General features: G+C 48.2%; 2 protein-coding genes across 2 annotated transcripts in view; one reads left to right on the forward strand and one right to left on the reverse strand.

The window, feature by feature from the left end:
* Nucleotides 1-13679, forward strand: part of LOC137650128 (zinc metalloproteinase nas-4-like) — a 241460-nt gene that overhangs the window by 102465 nt on the left and 125316 nt on the right. The window lies entirely within an intron of this gene.
* Ppt2 (palmitoyl-protein thioesterase 2) overlaps nt 1-13679 on the reverse strand; it is a 128714-nt gene that overhangs the window by 31143 nt on the left and 83892 nt on the right. The window contains exon 3 of the mRNA XM_068383366.1: nt 3136-3240. Coding sequence (XP_068239467.1) covers nt 3136-3240 — 105 coding nt within the window. The remainder of the gene's footprint in view (nt 1-3135; nt 3241-13679) is intronic.

Raw genomic sequence — 13679 nt, forward strand, 5'->3', positions numbered from 1 at the left:
TCATGAAGGATTTCAAAACCTTTGAAATCGATGTCATCCTAAGAAACATTGCTGAACAAGTTGCAATCCAGATTTGGACTACATAAGTATAGTGGAAGGTTGCGGTTCTCTTTAGTTGCAAACAGGTGTATTTGGAGATCTGGAACTAACCAGTCCTAAAAAGAACCATTGCATTTGCAGTTCTGTCTGGATAGGGTGTCCAAAACCATATTGAGTGAACCCGAGAGATGGAACGGCAAGAGGAACACATGTTTCTCCAGATGGTGGAACATCACTACGGGACATCACTGCATTGGGAATTCTCGAGCAGGATCCCTGCCTCTTGAGGTAACAGACAGTTACTTGGTTATCTATGAAACTCTATGAGTTCCTACTTGGACTGAGTATCACTTCAAAGTCGGGAAGACCGCCATCAGCTCTTAACACATTTCTGTGAAAGGTGTAAACTAGAGGACCATTTCCCAAACACAAAGATCTCCTCTGAATAACCTCCCCAACCCAACAGGTATGTGTACAGAATGTATGAAGGATCATGGTCATCGAGAGACCAATGTGATTGACATTGAAAAACGCATTTAATGTTGTCCATGGCCTGAGAATACTTATGCAACAACTGGGCAATCGAGCCTGAAGGTTTCAAAACCCCTTTTGTGCTGCCCTTCTCCACACTCAATTGGAATCTTTCAGCCTACTCATTAGAACACTGGGCTGACTAATGAGGAAAACTGAAGGAGGCCCAACGTCTCTAGTTGTTGCCTGGTAGAGAACCGGTTTGAAAGAACGAATCTGACCTTGCTTCAAATTCGTAGCCGAGATGCTTTTGTTAGGCTTTCATCATATTCCACTGAAGACCTATCCACTGTAATAGCCTTCTTGGAATTAGCCTTCATTTTGCAAAGTTGATCAGGAACCCCTAGGTCTTGAAGAACCTGCAATACATGTTTTGTGTATTTGAGGTATAATTCTTTTGTATTAGCCCAAACAACCCAGTCATTTAAATAAGCTATGATCTGAACTCCCTGCAACCACAGGAATTTGACTACTACCTTTACTAGCTTAATAAACACTCTTGGGGGGACATAGAAGCCAAATGGCATTGCTTTGAATCTGTATAGCCCCCTCTCAAGCTAAAACCTTTAGTAACTTTGGAAGTGGTGAGCAATAGGGATGTGCCAATAAGCATCTTTTAGATCTACAGTACAGGTCCAAGCTCCACAGAGTAGTAATTGGCAACCATGCAGGAGGGTCATAATTTTGAATGGATCATACCCAATTTGTTTGTCGAGACAAGACAGGTTAAGGATCACACTTTTCTCTGAGGAGTCTCTTTGTTACACTGACTGGTCTGCCCCAGAGTTTTAAAAATATGCACCTTTTTATGACTCCTTTTCCCAGCATCTTGCTTACAAAAGGAGTCAAGTTCCAGGGTCCTGGTCTAATGAAAGCTGTGGTGTGGAGAAGTTTTGATATTCACCACTAACCAAAACCGCTTGAGACTACTCTGCCCCCCACAAGGAAAAGTTCTGTTCCCAAAATTGATGGAAACAAAACCAAACCCAAAGCTCCTCATTGACTATATCCTCTGCCTTAATGTGACTTACCTGCTCCTCGTTTCTCTGGAGTATTTCCAATTACCTCTCCTTGCTCTACAGCCAAAGCTTGATTGACCCTGGGATTGAGCTTCACCATGGGTGGAATAGCTTTCCTGTGCCTGTTCCTCTCGATAAAACATCGGTGTAGGTTGAGGATTGGGATAGGAAAAGGGAGCTTGTTTCTTTGCTGGTTGCTTTTGAGCCTGCTGCTCTTTGAAATGAAGCCTTCTTATTTTTTAGTGGCCATTGCTTAAGCATTGACTTTGACTTTGTCCGCTGGAGTTTGGGGAAAGATTTACATAGCAGACCTGTGTATAGAAATTCTTCTACCTCTACCTTCTCCCAATCAAATGCTGCCTCACCTTTAACTTAGGTCAAAAAGAGTTCTGAAAAGCCTCGTCACTTTCACAGGAGAGTCCTTGGAGGCCACACAGCACTTTAAACCCCCCCCCCCCCACAAAAAAAAGCTGGCACAATACTAGCATAATGATATGCAGAATACAGAACACCAAAAATAATGTTTGAAGGAATAACCCATAGCATTATCCACAAATTGGTAAAACAGCATTAGAACAGTTGGTGTAGTTGTGAAACACCAGTTGAATGGGTAGATGAATAATAACCAGTTAGAAAGTTTTATGTTCTAGTGTACCAAGTCAATACCATGCTGGAAAAACAAAGACAGATGACTAGTTTGCATTCCTTTCCAAAGTCTTGTAAATGGGTGTCTTGTGGTTAGGAAAAACTTGGTTCATACTTAAGAGAAGAGCTTCTTCAATAACTTAAGATGACTGGTTTGGTATCTATCTTCAAGACATCATCATTTGTAGATGGCTTTGTTAATAATTGTTGTTGGCTTACTGACTCACAATAAAACTATGATAAAATAACTTAAAAATAGGGACAAACTATCTATTCCTCAATACTGCTAAATTTATTCTTCTACAGGTGTAATCATCATCCCTGTCTTTAAAACAAACACGCATGTGATTTCTGAACTTATCTCGAAAAAAGATGAAATCTGTGCCAAGACAAATTTACAGATAATTTTGCAACTACGTGGGAAGAGACCAAAGGAACTTTATGAAGAATTAAAGACAGAAAGCAATACAGCTGAAGACTGATGGAACACTGTAAAGAACTCTTAAAGGCAGCATTTAGTGCTTTCAGTAGGCAGGAGTGTAACTATTACGAAACTGGTAAAGTATAGCATAAGGGAAGAAATGAGGAGATTGAGGAAACAACGGATGGATGATAATACAGACAAAATTACTAATTTAAAGTCCAAAATTTCTCTTACTCTTTTCTTTCATGTAGCAATATATTAATTTTTTTTACCTCTCCAAAGCAAATTGTATTTAATTTTAATGATTTTATCAGATTTGCATATATTGAAAGGAAAAAGTTACCATTAAGGGTTTGCCAAACATTATATTACAAAAGTAATCCCCTATACAGTATTTAGTAGTACTGTACTCCTTTTCTAATGAGAGGAGTAATACCAAAGTATCCTAGGTCACATGAATTCCAAAATAATACTTGCCTCCATACTGTCCAGCTTGTGGAGAAGATAAAGAGATGAATCTTGTAATGTTATGGTCCATTGATTCTATTATGCCTCTGCTCAGAACTCCCCCTTGAGAGTATCCTGGTTAAAAACAAAAACAATATTAATACCACAACTGATACAAAAAAAAAGGAACAGTTATTTGGTATATTGTACTAAGAACTAAAATTACATAATACTGTATATAAAAAATCAATACTAAAATCTATGATTTCTATATAGTACTTACATTTAAATCAATAAGAGGAAATTTTCTTTCAATGCACTCCCATTTTCCCTTCAACTACTCTAGGACATACATTCCTGTTAGAAGTAAACTCTGATGTGAGGATTAGGATGTATATGTCCTACGAACTTAAAATAATTACTGTACAGTGATAAAGATAGTAATATCAAAAATTTTAAATAATTTTTATTTTTCCTAACATCTCACCGAGAACTACTTTTCTTGGAGTCACTTGTGATCCCTCAATCTCGACCAAGGTTTTTCCCGCTGTTACCCCCCCCTACTCCGCTCTATATAGGCTTACCCCCGCCGCCAGAGAATGCGCCCTGAGGGCAGGATTAGGGCAGGTCACTGCATCTCTGGGTCAGCGTCCCCATTAAGTTCGTCGCTTAGCCCAACTTGGCAATGGAAGGATGGCACTCGGGGACGGAAGGGAGGGCCATTTCCCGAAAAGTAGTTCTCGGTGAGTATGTTAGGAAAAATAAAAATTATTTAAAATTTTTTATTTGTTCCGACACAAATACTCACCGAGAACTACTTTTCTTGGAGACTTATACTTTAGGAGGCGGGAGTGCTATTCTGCCACTTGACTCGGCACATAGTGCCTAGAGGGCTATGGAATGCGGGGCCTATCAGAGTGCGGAGTGAGGGTAACTGCGGAACCTTACGCTATAATCTAAGACTCACCTCTTAAAATTTCTTCTGGCGATTTTCTCCTGATGAAGTCGCGAAGAATTTATTCACCGTTGGGGACATCTTCTGGCCTACCGCTACACAGCTTGGAGGGCGTCAATGACTGTCCCAATGGAGAACCCGTCCAAGGATTTTCTTGAATAATCCTTGAGGTAGTGGGCAGTAAAGGTCGACTGGTGCAGGATCTGCCCCACCGCCATGTTTCTCTCAAAGGCCAAGGAGGTGCTCAGACCCCTGATGTCATGGGGGCGGGGAGTGCCTGGCACTGCCATTTTATCCTCTTCATATGTTCTAGCGATGACTTGTCTCAGCCAGAAGGAAATGGTGTTCTTGGAGACTTGTTTCTTATTAACACCTGTGGAAACGAAGAGATTCTTGGTACCTGGTCGGAGATGAGCTGTCCTTTCCAGGTACTTTCTGAGCGTCCGTACTGGGCATAACTTCAAGTCTTCCGTAATGCCTGTCTTGGGAATGGCCGGAATTGAGAAACCTTCAAACCTCGGGTCCCAGACTGCTGGGTTCTGAGTCTTCGCCACAAAGGAGGGTACGAACCTGAAGGACAATTCTTTCCACCCTTTGGAGTGCGCAACGTCGTACGACAGACCATGGATCTCGCCCACTCTCTTAGCCGAAGCTAAGGCTAGCAAGAAGACGGTCTTGAGGGTGAGGTCTTTGTCCCCGATATCTTTCAGTGGTTCAAAGGGAGGACGACTTAGCATCTTCAGGACCTTGGCTAGGTCCCACCTGGGCACTCTCCTAGCTTGAGGAGGGCAGGACTGCTCGAAACTCCTAATCAGCATCGCTATGTGCCTCAAGGTCCCCAGGTCGATGCCTTTCAGGAGGAAGACTTGGCCTAAGGCGGCTCGAACTCCTTTAATGGCTGGGATTGACATTCCCACTTCATCTCTAAGGAACACTAGAACTCAGCTATGTCCGGGACCGAAGCTTTAAGAGGTCTTATGTGTTTCTCCGAGCACCACTTCGTGAAGGAGGCCCACTTTGTCTGGTATACCGCGGTAGAGGATTTTCTCAGGTATAGGGACATTCTCTTAGCTGTGGAGGAGGAGTACCCCACCTTCTTCAAGAGCCGCTCGATAGTCTCCAGGCGTGAAGGCGAAGAGAGAGAGAGGGTTCTCGTGGAGCCTGAGGAAGTGCGGTTGGTGCAGGAGGTCTGACCTGTCGGGCAGAGGCCAAGGTGGTTGGCTCGCTAGGTCCTTTAGATCCGCGAACCACTCTCTCTCCGGCCACCAGGGCGCTACCAAAGTCATCCTTAGGTTTCGGGAGGCCCTTACTCTGTTGAGTACCTGCCTTATCAGCGTGAAGGGGGGAAAAGTGTACACGTCCAAGTTGTCCCACTTGTGCTGGAAGGCGTCTTCTAGGGCTGCCTTTTGGTCTGGGACCGGGGAGCAATAGACCGGTAGTTGGGCGTTGAGCTTTGTTGCAAAGAGGTCCATCACCGGGGAGCCCCAGCATTGAATGATGAGTCTGGCTACTTCTGGGTGCAGAGACCACTCTGTCCCCACTATTTGACCCCTTCTGCTGAGGCCGTCGGCTAGCACGTTTTTCTTCCCGGGGATGAACCTTGCTAGCAGCACCACTTGCTGCTCGTCCGCCCAATGTAGGATGCTTATGGCGAGGTCGCACAGTTCCTTCGATCTCATGCCCCCTTGCTTCTTTATGTAGGCCACTACCGTGGCGTTGTCGCACATTAACGCCACGGTGTTTCCCTTTAGCCGATTTGCAAAGTGAAGACATGCCTTCTGGACAGCTCTTAGCTCTAGGACATTGATGTGGAGACGCTTTTCGCTCTCCGACCAGGTACCGCTTGCTGTCTCTTCCAGAAGGTGGGCCCCCCCACCCTTGGTTGGAGGCGTCTGTGAACAGGAGGTACTCGGGGGGACAGGACCCGAGTGGCATCCCCTTGAGGGAGTTCGACTGGCAGTGCCACCATTCTAGGGAGGTTCTCGTGTCTGGAAGGATTGGAATTAACGCCTTCTGAGAGCCTGTCTGGGACCAGAGGCTCTTGAGGTTCCATTGAATGGGCCTGAGCCTCATCCTCCCTTGGGGAACCAGCTTCTCCAATGAGACCAGGTGACCTATCAGTCTCTGCCAGTCTTTCGCCCTCCTGGAATGTTCTGACAGGAACGGCTGAATGATGCGCTTGAGATTCCGTATCCTGTCTTCCGAGGGGAAAACCTTCCCCTGCACGGTGTCCAACGTCATCCCCAAGTATCCCATTCTGTTGGATGGTGTTAAGTTCGACTTTTCCAGATTGATTATGATTCCCAGATTCCTGCAGAACTGGAGGAGGTTTCTCCCTTGCTCCTCTAAGAGGGCCTTTGAGTTGGAAAGGAGCAACCAGTCGTCTAGGTATCTGATGAGACGGATACCCCGTTCATGAGCCCACACTGAGACTGTCGCGAAGACCCTCGTGAACACTTGAGGGGCCGTCGACAGACCGAAGCAAAGGGTCTTGAACTGCAGGATCTGGGAACCCCATTTTACCCGGAGGAACTTCCGACTCGACGGGTGGACAGGGATCTGGAAGTATGCGTCCTTGAGGTCGACCGTCATCATGTAATCTTTCTCCCTCAAGGACATCAGGACGGATTTTGGGGTGTCCATCTTGAAGTCCGTCTTCTTGACGAACTTGTTGAGGGGCCGACAGGTCTATCACGGGTCTCCACCCCCCCGTTGCTTTCTCCACCAGGAACAGGCGGCTGTAGAAGCCTGAGCCTGGAGAAGGACCTCTTCCATGGCCCCCTTCTCTAACATGGAGGAAATCTCCTCTTGAAGGGTGGCCCTTTTCATCGGGTCCTTGGGGGCCAACCATTCTGTCTGGCTGGCTGGAATAAGAGGGGGTGGGTCTGCTATGAAGGGGAGCCTGTAGCCTTCTTTCAGGACGGACACCGTCCAAGGATCCGCTCCTTGTGCTTTCCATGCTTGCCAATGAGGTCCGAGGCATCCCCCAACCCGAGGCTTGGGCGGGAGTAGGGGGCCTCTCCCTCTACCTTCTCCTAGAGGGGCGGCCTGATCTGCCTCTCTTCGAGGCGGAGTAACCCGACCTGAAGGAGCTGGAAGAAGCTGGTGCTCCTCTGCGGGAGGGCTGAGGAGTTGTTATCCAGGAGGAGGAAGGGGCATCCCTCCTCGAAGTGTTGGGGGCGGCCTGAGGAGTCACGGCGCTATCCGAGGCGGCCCTCCTGTATGGCGGCCTTCTATATGACGCCTGTCTGGGGACGTTGGCCTCTTTCTTCTTGGACACTTTCTCCATTAGATTTTCCAGCTCTTTTAATGGGAACAGAGACTCACCCCACAAGGGTAGGCTACGAACAGCTCGGGCCTCTCTGTCTGGGATCCTCTTCGACAACTTAGTTAGAAGCGTGTCTTGTTTCCTTAGTACCCAGTTGGCCGTCAGGGCGAGCGCCTGGTACGCTAGAAACTTCAGAGTTTTCCCCCCCGGAGGTGAGAAGGTCCGTCAGGAGGCTCTGCTGCTCCGGATCTTCGGGGTCCATGGAGGCTTGCACGTTTACTAAAGTGGATGCCCACCAGTCTAGCCATGAGGAGACGTTAACCAGGTCCCTCGACATCTCCTCCATCATGGCGGCTTCCGTAGGAGAGAAGGAAACCGGGGCTGACGCGGCCCTTTCGTCCGAGCCGCCTTGTCCCAGGATGTCCAAGGCTGGGTCCACCCTACAGGGGCCTGGGCGCCGCCCTTCTGGGATGTATACCTTCCCTTGTGCTTTGAGGCCCTGGAGCGGTTTCGAGGCACTCTGGGACTTGGGGGGCTTCTGCATTGCTGGCTACCAAATTGTCTATGTACTCTTGCCCCAGTACTAGGTCTGGGGCAAGAGGAAGGGCCAGAGAGGACTTCGGAAGGGCGTCGTGATGTGTGATTCTCAGGAGGCTTGACCTCCAGGAATTCCCCTTAGGTGCCGAGGGTTCTGAAATCCCATGGTGCCTCCTGATGAGGCCCACCACTCTTCTGTATGCGGAGTCCTCCGACGGGGGAGCTTCTCCGTCAGCCGAGGCCTCGGCCTGGAGTGGGGGCGCCGGGATGCTTGTTCGACAGACCGGTCGTCCCGCCCTTGGGTCCAGAGGGGGCCGACCTGTAACCGTAGGGAGCTCCGTAAGAGGGTGGATCTCGCTGCAAGGCGGGGTACCACCGGCTCAGGGAGGGCCCTCGGTTGCCCGAAGGCTCTGGAAGCGGAAGTCACGGTCCCGGTGGGCTGACCCGACAACGGGAACCGTTCCTTCTTACTCGATGACCGCACCGGCTGGGCTGGTTCGGTCAGGCTGCCTTCGAAGAAGCGCGTTTCCCCCCGCTGGGCGGGGTGAACCGGAGGCCTCGAGGACTTACGCTTCTGTGAGAGGTCTTTCCTGCGTGGCAGGTCGTGCGGTTCTAGGCTGTGCGTAGGGAGCGGCAACCTAGATGCACGTTCACTGGAACGAGGGTCTGGAGAGTGGAGCCTCTTGGACTCTCCTGAAGGGACGTAGACCCAGGCGCCGCCTGGAGAGACATTTCTCCTATACTTACGGGAATGGGAGCGGGAGCGCTTCTTGTTAGGTCGCGACCTTGACCTAGAGTGGGAATGATCGCTTTCGGACAGCTCCCTTTTCCTGCGTCGTTTCCTCCTGACTTCTTCCTCGGAGGATGAGGCTACCTCTGACGAGTCCGACGGCGCCACGTTCCTCGTGTAACGGCTGCCCGCGTGATCCGCGGGGGAAGTTCCTCGCCGCCGGACGTCCGAGATTGAATGCTGGAGGAAGTCCTCGGGAACCGCCGTGGAGATTGTCGGCACAGAGTCTAATCTATCCATGCTAGGGGGCCAGGGGTCTAGGGTCACGTCCATTCTTAGCGGTGACCTCCCTGGCGTCTTCGGCAACTTCCACCCGAAGGCATCGCTACTCGGGCGGCGAACTCTAGTTTGGCTGTCCCCTGGCGGGGGAGAGCCCGACGCATAGGCCCACGAGGGCGGAGGAGACTCTGAAACAACAACACTGCCCCATACGGGGTCTTCAGAGGACGCGTGGTCCCCCACCACAAGGCCTGATTCACCTGAAGCACTACCGGACCCTTCGTTAGCCCTAGAGGGGCCTGCCCTTGGTTCTTCCCTCGCACTGGGAAGGACGCCTTGACTAACCACAAAACTGGGGGCTTCCTGCCCTCTCCTCTGCGAAGGAGACGGAGAAGCCGAGGCTTCGTCGGACCGATCACTGGCCGACGGTAAAGAAGAAACGACACTCATCTTCCTGGGGGAACGCTTAGAAGATTTCTTCTTTTTGGTACCATAGCGTACCCACTGGATATCATCCCAACTTACGCACTCCGGACACGTGTCCGCGGAGGAGCAAACTTTCCCCCTACACGTGGAACAAAGGGAGTGAGGGTCTACTTCTGGCTTAGAGAGGAAAGCCCCACACGACTTTCCGGCTCTAGGTCCAGGGCAACGGCGCACATGCTCCATCGTTAGCACACGAATGGCACAACACTAGTGAGCTATAAGTACACTGGGATATATACAGGGGGAACGCACTGTAACACTTGCGAATAACGCACTACGCAAAAAACACAAGTCCTCACGCTGGAAACACGTGGAACACAAACGCGCCAAAGGATCGAGAGAGACGAAAGAGTGAGCTGTGTACTGCTCACGACCAAGGAACTTAATGGGGACGCTGACCCAGAGATGCAGTGACCTGCCCTAATCCTGCCCTTAGGGCGCATTCTCTGGCGGCGGGGGTAAGCCTATATAGAGCGGAGTAGGGGGGGGTAACGGCGGGAAAAACCTTGGTCGAGATTGAGGGATCACAAGTGACTCCAAGAAAAGTAGTTCTCGGTGAGTATTTGTGTCGGAACAAAGTATCATTTAAATTTATTTCTATTATCATTATGTAATTGTTTAGGGAGATATACATACAGTACTGTATATATTATGTGAATGAAGAATGATTTTTAATGAATCTAATACGATGTAATTTTATTATGGTGCGGGAAAAATTAAATATGATGTATGAAATCTTAAAGAGACCTGAGTGTAATATCAAGCACATGTGCTAATGCATAGAAGTTTGAGTGGAAGTAAGCTAATAAAAAAAGTTGTGATTCAGAAATCAAATTATATTTTGGTAATGAGTTTCTTTATGAAAGTGTTTTTATTAAATAATTAGGACTTATTTTAGTAGCTCCCTAGGAAATTAGGTAAACAAAATTCTTTAATTACAAAGACCCTGACAAGCATTTCAAGTCCAAGGTATGTTGATGTGTAACCAAGGTTGGGCATGTAAAAGTTAAATTGGGATAGAGGAGGATATATCTCTGGAAGCTATGACTGTCCTTCGGAAGGTAGATAAAAGATAAGTTTGCTTTGGGCTTTGATATCTCTGTTCTTTTAAACATCTCTAATCTCTCAGATTATACAACTCTTTACGCTTGAACTATTCTTAGGAACTGAAGTGTTAATAACTGTCTAAGCCTAGTGCAATTTTTATTTTTATTTCTTATTGTGTTAAGAATTCTGTATAATAGCTGTATATTCACTCGGTCTCACTACTCAGTAGCCTAAACTTTTAACTTGACTTGCTGTTAAGAAATGAAGTATTACTAAATCATTTGATATAATCCACCTATATAATTTAGTCTCATGTTCTGCATGTAGCAGCACATAAGTGCCTTGTATTTCTTTAATGAAAACAGTACTTTTTGATTTCACACAATTTAGGAAAAGAGAAGTCTGGCTTGAGATGTAAATTATGTCGCTATATAATCTGTTAAGTGAAAATACAGCTTGATACCACTATATATGCACTAAATTATATACTGTATTTATAAGAGTTGTGTAGTGTACTCAATTGTTTGTACACCATCTGTATTATCTAATTTTTTTTTTTCCATAACTTACCACCTCAGGTCTGGTCAATAAATTTTTCAAGTGAAGAGCATTTAGAATAATTTATTATTATGATCAACTTTCCGTACTTTTAAAACAATAATCTAACAATTCACTCTAAAATGACAAATTCAGAGATAATTTGTATTTTTCCTAACCATACAAACCTTAGCTATTTACATAGGGTTTACTTTCGGCGTAGCTGAAATTGACGAGCCATTAGATTTTAACGAGGGTTTACTGCCCCCGCGCTAGTTAGCAGGGGTAGGGGAGGGGTAGCTTGCTACCCCTCCCCCCCCCTCACACACCAGTGAAATGTCTCACTTCACTTAGAGGTAGAACTTGACTTGGGGGACAGGGCTGGCGGGCAAATATGGTTTGTATGGTTAGGAAAAATACAAATTATCTCCGAATTTGTCATTTGTTCCGTAACCGAAATACAAACCACGCTATTTACATAGGGTGACTTACCCCTTAGAAAGGGTGGAAAGTCCCCAGCCATACTGGCTTTGGCTTACCCGGGGACTCAGAATCCGAGTGAGTCGCACTCGAAAAAAGGAGTCCCTGCACCTCACAAGTTCCTTGCTCCGCAAGGAAACGTGTGGCCTACATAAGCTTGTGTGTGAAGGAAGAAAGTGTGACCCATCCTAGGCAGTTGACCTGGAGTTCTAGACGGAACTCTGGGTTAGGACGTTCCCAATACCACCTCGTCAGGGTATGGGGGACGCGACAGTATTGTCTCAATACTTGGAACACAAGGAAGCATGGTTTACCTGCAGAGGTTTGAGGTCAGCTATGCAGAGACCAGGATGCTGCTTTCCCCAGTAGAGGGGAGGATGAAGAAAGAAGTAAGGGCCAGACATACTTCTTCCATTCATGCAGTCTAAAACCTGGTAACAATACCCTCAACCTTCTGCTACCTGTCCAAAAATGAGCCTGAGCTTAGGCCAGCTGTTGTGTAGCCACCACAGAGCGATAGAAACGTATCGGTACCCCTGTGGGTCACGTCCTGCAGGAAGTGGGCTGCGAAGGTCGCTAGACGCTTCCAGACTCCAGCTTGTAGCACCTGCGTCACAGAGTAGTTCCTCTTGAAAGCGAGGGACGTTGCGATGTATCCGACATCGTGGGCTGTAGGGCGACGTGACGGGGGAGGGACTGGATACAATCCGAGATGAATGCCCTTGAATCCGGGCTGAAAGTGCATACTGGTGACTCTCCCCTGCGTCCTTCCTGTGCTCCCAAACAGGCCTTGCACGTGAGGACAAACTGCAGCTGTTTCTCAAAGATAACCCCTCGGTTCCTTTACTGGCAAGGAGGAGAAGGTCTGGGTCATCTGATACAGAACGGAGACTCGAAATCTTGAAGGAGTCGAACCGAAGGTCCGGGTCTAAGATTCTGAATCTAGAAAACAACTCAGGAGCGAACCTAAATGTTACCTCCCCTTATCCTCTTGAAAGGGCGGAGTCGTATGAGACCATGAAGGTTGCTTACACACACTGGCCAAGCCCGGAGCGAGTAGGAGCACCATCTTCCAAGACGGACGACGATCAGAGGCCTGACGTAATGGTTCGCAAGAAGATCTCTTAAGGGACTTAAGAGTCCAAACCATGCTCCATGGAGGAGGTCTCACTCCGACTGGAGGCAGGTACGTTCGTAGCTTCGCATGAGCGAAGAAAGATCCAGCGGGAAGGCAAAAGTCTATTCCTTTCAGCCTGAAGGCCAGGGAAAGGCTGAGCGATAGGCTTCACTGCCGAGAGCGGAAACGAGTTTCCTCCCGCCGATAAGCAATAACTCCGTTATTGCTGGAGTAGAGGCATCAAGGGAAGAGGAACCTCTCCCACAAAACCAACCACAGAAGACTCTCCACTTCGCCTGGTAGACCCCAGCGGATGACTATCGCAGGTGACGCGACCTCCATTCCGCGACTGTTGCGGGGTGCCTTTTTGCAAGGAGGTGGTGTAGTGTCTCCAGGCGTGGAGCCGAAGCGATGTTACGGCTTGTGAAAGATGTTGCAGTGTGGTTGTTTGAGTAGCCTGTGTCGTGGAAGAAGCTCTCCCGGGAGTTCCGTCAGGGGATGCAGAAGGTCCGGAAACCGTTCTGCATATAGTCGCAGCGGAGCTCTCAGGGCCATCGAAAGGTTGACCAACAACCTGGTCTCCTTGAGACCCCTTCTCAACAGACAACAATGGTGGGAAGACGTTGGGGTCGATGCTGCCCCACCGTCACCGGAAAGCATCTTGCCAAAGAGTCTTGGGGTCTGAGACTGGGGGGAAGAACAGCGGTAGCTTGAAGTTCCAGGCTGTCGTGATCAGGTCCCCCAGGCTAGGACTTGCTGGTTACTAGAGGCTAAAGACCCCCAGGTACTCTCTATCTGTGAGGCTCAGCTCAGATTGTTGGAGAGAACAACCCTCTGCCCGGAATGAGTGAGCCGATAGTGGTATTGAGTGGACTTCAGATCATCTCAGTATCTCTACTGCAAGATGCGAAAGTATGAAAATGTACCTCCCTGCTAGTTGGAATACGCCAGTACCATGGAGTTGTCGTGCACGGAGCGATTTGGCAGGATCTGTAGGATCTGTAGAAGGGCCAGACTAACCTGAATGATGTGGAGGTACCCTTCAGGTCCTGACCATAGACCTGAACCAGAACATGGAGACCCCCCCTTTTTTTTTGACGAGTCCGAGAACAGCATCAAATGCGGGGAAAGGACGAGA

Source organism: Palaemon carinicauda, chromosome 1, assembly GCF_036898095.1.
Source record: "Palaemon carinicauda isolate YSFRI2023 chromosome 1, ASM3689809v2, whole genome shotgun sequence".
Taxonomy (NCBI): domain Eukaryota; kingdom Metazoa; phylum Arthropoda; class Malacostraca; order Decapoda; family Palaemonidae; genus Palaemon; species Palaemon carinicauda.